Source organism: Coturnix japonica, unplaced genomic scaffold (genome assembly GCF_001577835.2).
Source record: "Coturnix japonica isolate 7356 unplaced genomic scaffold, Coturnix japonica 2.1 chrUnrandom587, whole genome shotgun sequence".
NCBI lineage: Eukaryota > Metazoa > Chordata > Aves > Galliformes > Phasianidae > Coturnix > Coturnix japonica.
Window position 1 is genome coordinate 26573 of NW_015439960.1, and position 5408 is coordinate 31980.

A 5408-nucleotide genomic window follows, 5' to 3' on the forward strand; every position below is an offset into this window, starting at 1 on the left:
ATTAGACACTGAGATCTTTAGCTCACGCATCTGCTTAGAAGGATGAAGTTTATCCAGAAAACATCCCTTGAATCTCCCACAATCTTCCGCTGCCGTGCTGGTCACTTTGACCCCACAAAAAAATACACCCACCCCGCCATCCATTTTTTTTATCAAAAACAGGTAATGGGGGGATTAAATTTTTCCCTCTCCATCCATTTGCCTTTTTTTTTTAAAATTTGAAAACGATTTAAGGACCCCCCTACCCAGCTTTGCCCAAGAGTAATAATTTCTACTAATTCTTGAACTTACGCAGGTGTTTCCCACACCCTGCCTTTTATCATTTATGCCCTAATATTCTAACTTATCCAAAACTCGGTGTGCGATCATATTGGGGCATTATAATACCCTCATCGTCTGCGGTGCGAGTGAGCGCGGATGAGAGCCTGGATCCTTTTCTTGAGCGACACACAACATCTCTATCCACTTACCTTCCTTCTGAGCACCACTAATTAGAACACCAAAATCATACATTATATCTCATTTGCGGCAACACTGAGGAAATAGGAGGAAATCCCAAAACAATATAATTAGAAGACATGAAAAGTTCGCAAGCGATTGCGCGGTGCGTGACCCAATTCCTTCCTTTTCCTTGGCCCGCAGAAATCGCATCCATTTAAACATAATGGGAGTCCCCAGATTGACGTTTTACATGCACACGACAGATATCCTTCTTGACCGGCATTTCCTTCCTTTCTTGCCCCAAAAGTCACATCGCATGGGTTCAACATATGGGATCCCCATATGCGTGTTAATGACAATAGCCAGATCCTATTCATTGACCCATTTCCTTCCTTTCTTGCCCAAAATCCAAAGTTGATTTCACGACATCCATTTCACAATGGAATCCCTATTGCTTCAATGACGATGGCCGGATCCATTCTTGACCCATTTCCTCCCTTTCTTGCCCCAAAATCAAAGTCCAAATTTTATCATCTTCACTGTTGAAATACCAACCATCAAAAATCGCATTTTGGGGCTCGAAAATACCCAAATTTTATTCATCTCCGCTGTTGAAAATACCAACATCAAATCTCATTTTGGGGCTGAAAATACCAAATTTTATCATCTCACTGTTGAAAATACCAACATCAAATCTCATTTTGGGGCTGAAAATACCAAATTTTATCATCTCACTGTGAAAATACCAAAACATCAAAATCTCATGTTTTGGGACTGAAAATACCACGAATTTTTAATCGGATCTCACTGTGAGAAATACCAACATCAAATCTCATTTTTGGGGCTGAAAATACCGAAATTTTAGAATGCATCTCACTGGTTGAGAAATACCCAACAGTCAAACTCTCTTTGGGGTGAAAATACCGATTTTATCGATCTCACTGTTTGAAATACCGAACATTAAAATCTCGAGGATTTTGGGCCTGAAAGATACCCGATATGTTTATCGTCTCGCTGTTGAAAACTAGCCAACAGTCAGAATCGCAAATTGTTGGGCTGAAAATACCGATTTAATAATCTTCACCGTTGAAAATCACCCAACATCAAGAATGGCATATTTGGGCTGAAAATACCGCGGAAGTTTTATCGTCTCGCTGTTGAAGAAATACCAAGCGATTCAAATCGCCAATTTTGGGGCTGGAAAATACGAATATTATAATCACTCAACTGTTTGAAAATACCGAAACAGTGCGGAGAGGTCGGTCATTTTGGGGCTGAAAATACTAATTTTATCATCTCACATGTTGAAAATACGCAAACATACAAATCTCAATTTTTCTGGGGCTGAAAAATACCCGAAATTTTATCATCTCACCATTGAAAAATACCAACATCAAATTCTCATTTTGGGGCTGAAAATACCAAATTTTATCGTCATCCACTGTTGAAAATACCAACATCAAATCTCATTTTGGGGCTGAAAATACCGAATTTAAATCATTTTAGGAAGAAAATGGGTCAAGAAGGATCCGGCCTTCGATCTTCAAGCAATGGGATCCCATATGTTGAAATGGATGTGATTTTGGGGCAAAAAAGGAAGGAAATGGGTCAAGAAGGATCCAGCCATCGTTATTGAAGCAATGGGATCCTATATGTTGAAATGGATGTGATTTTGGGGCAAAAAAGGAAGGAAATGGGTCAGGAAGGATCCAGCCTTCGATCTTCAAGCAATGGGATCCCATATGTGAAAAGGATGTGATTTTGGGGCAAAAAACGTGGGTCAAGAGGGATCTGTCCATCCTCATTAAAGTAATAGGATCCAATATGTTGAAAAGGATGTGATTTTGGGGCAAGAAAGGAAGGAAATGGGTCAGGAAGGATCCGGCCTTCGATCTTCAAGCAATGGGATCCCATATGTTGAAATGGATGTGATTTTGGGGCAAGAAAGGGAGGAAATGGGTCAGGAAGGATCCGGCCATCGTCATTGAAGCAATGGGGATCCCATATGTGAAAAGGACGTGATTTTGGGGCAAAAAACGAGGGTCAAGAGGGATCTGGCCATCCTCACTGAAGTAATAGGATCCTATATGTTGAAATGGATGCGATTTTGGGGCAAGAAAAGGAGGAAATGGGTCAAGAAGGATCCGGCCTTAGATCTTCAAGCAATGGGGATCCCATATGTTGAAATGGACGTGATTTTGGGGCAAAAAACATGGGTCAAGAGGGATCTGTCCATCCTCATTGAAGTAATAGGATCCTATATGTTGAAAGGATGTGATTTTGGGGCAAAAAAGGAAGGAAATGGGTCAAGAAGGATCTGGTCATCGTCATTGAAGCAATGGGGATCCCATATGTGAAAAGGACGTGATTTTGGGGCAAAAAAGGAAGGAAATGGGTCAAGAAGGATACAGTTATCGTCATTGAAGCAATGGGGATCCTATATGTTGAAATGGACGTGATTTTGGGGCAAAAAAGGGAGGAAATGGGTCAAGAAGGATCTGGCCATCGTCATTGAAGTAATGGGATCCTATATGTTGAAATGGATGTGATTTTGGGGCAAGAAAGGAAGGAAATGGGTCAAGAAGGATCCGGCCATCGTCACTGAAGCAATGGGGATCCTATATGTTGAAATGGATGTGATTTTGGGGCAAAAAAGGAAGGAAATGGGTCAAGAAGGATCCGGCCTTTGATCTTCAAGCAATGGGATCCCATATGTTGAAATGGATGCGATTTTGGGGCAAAAAATGTGGGTCAAGAGGGATCTGACCATCCTCATTAAAGTAATAGGATCCAATATGTTGAAAAGGATGTGATTTTGGGGCAAAAAAGGAAGGAAATGGGTCAGGAAGGATCCGGTCTTCGATCTTCAAGCAATGGGATCCCATACATTGAAATGGACGTGATTTTGGGGCAAGAAAGGAAGGAAATGGATCAAGAAGGATCTGGCCATCCTCATTGAAGTAATGGGATCCTATATGTTGAAATGGATGTGATTTAGGGGCAAGAAAGGAAGGAAATGGGTCAAGAAGGATCCAGCCATCGTTATTGAAGCAATGGGATCCTATATGTTGAAATGGATGTGATTTTGGGGCAAGAAAGGGAGGAAATGGGTCAAGAAGGATCTGGCCATCGTCATTGAAGTAATGGGATCCTATATGTTGAAATGGATGTGATTTTGGGGCAAAAAAGGAAGGAAATGGATCAAGAAGGATCCGGCCTTCGATCTTCAAGCAATGGGATCCCATATGTTGAAATGGATGTGATTTTGGGGCAAAAAACGTGGGTCAAGAGGGATCTGTCCATCCTCATTGAAGAAATGGGATCCTATATGTTGAAAGGATGTGATTTTGGGGCAAAAAAGGAAGGAAATGGGTCAGGAAGGATCCGGCCTTCGATCTTCAAGCAATGGGATCCCATTTGTTGAAAAGGATGCGATTTTGGGGCAAAAAACATGGGTCAAGAGGGATCTGTCCATCCTCATTGAAGTAATAGGATCCTATATGTTGAAAAGGATGTGATTTTGGGGCAAAAAAGGAAGGAAATGGGTCAAGAAGGATCCAGCCATCGTTATTGAAGCAATGGGGATCCCATATGTTGAAATGGATGTGATTTTGGGTCAAAAAAGGAAGGAAATTGGTCAAGAATGATACGGCCTTCGATCTTCAAGCAATGGGATCCCATATGTGAAATGGATGTGATTTGGGGGCAAGAAAGGGAGGAAATGGGTCAAGAAGGATCCAGCCATCGTTATTGAAGCAATGGGGATCCCATATGTTGAAATGGATGTGATTTTGGGGCAAGAAAGGGAGGAAATGGGTCAAGAAGGATCCGGCCATCGTCATTGAAGTAATAGGATTCTATATGTTGAAATGGATGTGATTTTGGGGCAAAAAACGTGGGTCAAGAGGGATCTGGCCATCCTCATTGAAGTAATGGGATCCCATATGTGAAAAGGACATGGTTTTGGGGCAAAAAAGGAAGGAAATGGGTCAGGAAGGATCCGGACTTCATCCTTCAAGCAATGGGGATCCCATACATTGAAATGGATGCAATTTTGGGGCAAAAAACGTGGGTCAGGAAGGATCTGTCCATCCTCATTGAAGTAATGGGTTGAAAGGATGTGATTTTTGGGCTGAAAACGCGTGTTTTTGGGATCTCCATCGACTCACCAATGATAGATTTGTACAACTGGTCCCACGCCGCCGTGTTGTCCCCCAACCAATGTCCGGCCCATTGCCCACTTGTGGGGTACGTCGAACGCGTGATGACGATCCCCCTCTCCTTCGTGATCCTCCTCAACGCACTGGGGGTCACAAATGATCATCAGGGCTCAGTTTTGGGGTGAAAAAGTGGAAAAGAAGTAAAAAATAAGACTTACTCTAAGGTAGGTTTGGTTTGGGACCATCCGTAGAGGTTATGGACGTCGTAATGGCGGCGCTCGCTGCCGTCGGCCATAATATGGACGCCCTCCATGCAAAGGGTTTTGTAGGCCAGGCCGTCTTCTCTGTTCCCCAATTCTGTGGGAAATGGGGTGAAAATACAGAGATTTCAACCCAAAAAATGACTCGGAAATGTTACTTTTTTGGTTGGCATCGCCTACATTGGGGTTGGCCATCATAACGACTATGGGGTCTCTTGTTTTAGGCCATAATAAGGACTATGGGGTCTCTAGGCCATAATAAAGACTATGGGGTCTCTTGTTTTAGGTGCGAAAACACACAGATTTCAACCCAAAAATTGACTTGGAAATGTTACTTTTTTGGTTGGTATCGCCTACATTGGGTTTGGCCATCATAACAACTATGGGGTCTCTTGTTTTAGGCCATAATAAGGACTATGGGGTCTCTAGGCCATAATAGAGACTATGGGGTCTGTTGTTTTAGGTGTGAAAACACAGATTTCAACCCAAAAAATGACTCGGAAATGTTACTTTTTTGGTTGGCATCGCCTACATTGGGGTTGGCCAT

At 42.4% G+C, this 5408-nt stretch overlaps 1 protein-coding gene across 1 annotated transcript in view; it reads right to left on the minus strand.

Annotated features, from left to right (window-relative positions):
• The window catches only part of LOC107307407 (maltase-glucoamylase, intestinal-like), a 78514-nt gene that overhangs the window by 26480 nt on the left and 46626 nt on the right, over positions 1-5408 (minus strand). Inside the window, exons 21-22 of the mRNA XM_032441806.1 lie at positions 4820-4958; positions 4611-4744 (exon numbers count right to left, since the gene is read on the minus strand). Of these exons, the coding sequence (XP_032297697.1) occupies positions 4611-4744; positions 4820-4958 (273 nt within the window). The remainder of the gene's footprint in view (positions 1-4610; positions 4745-4819; positions 4959-5408) is intronic.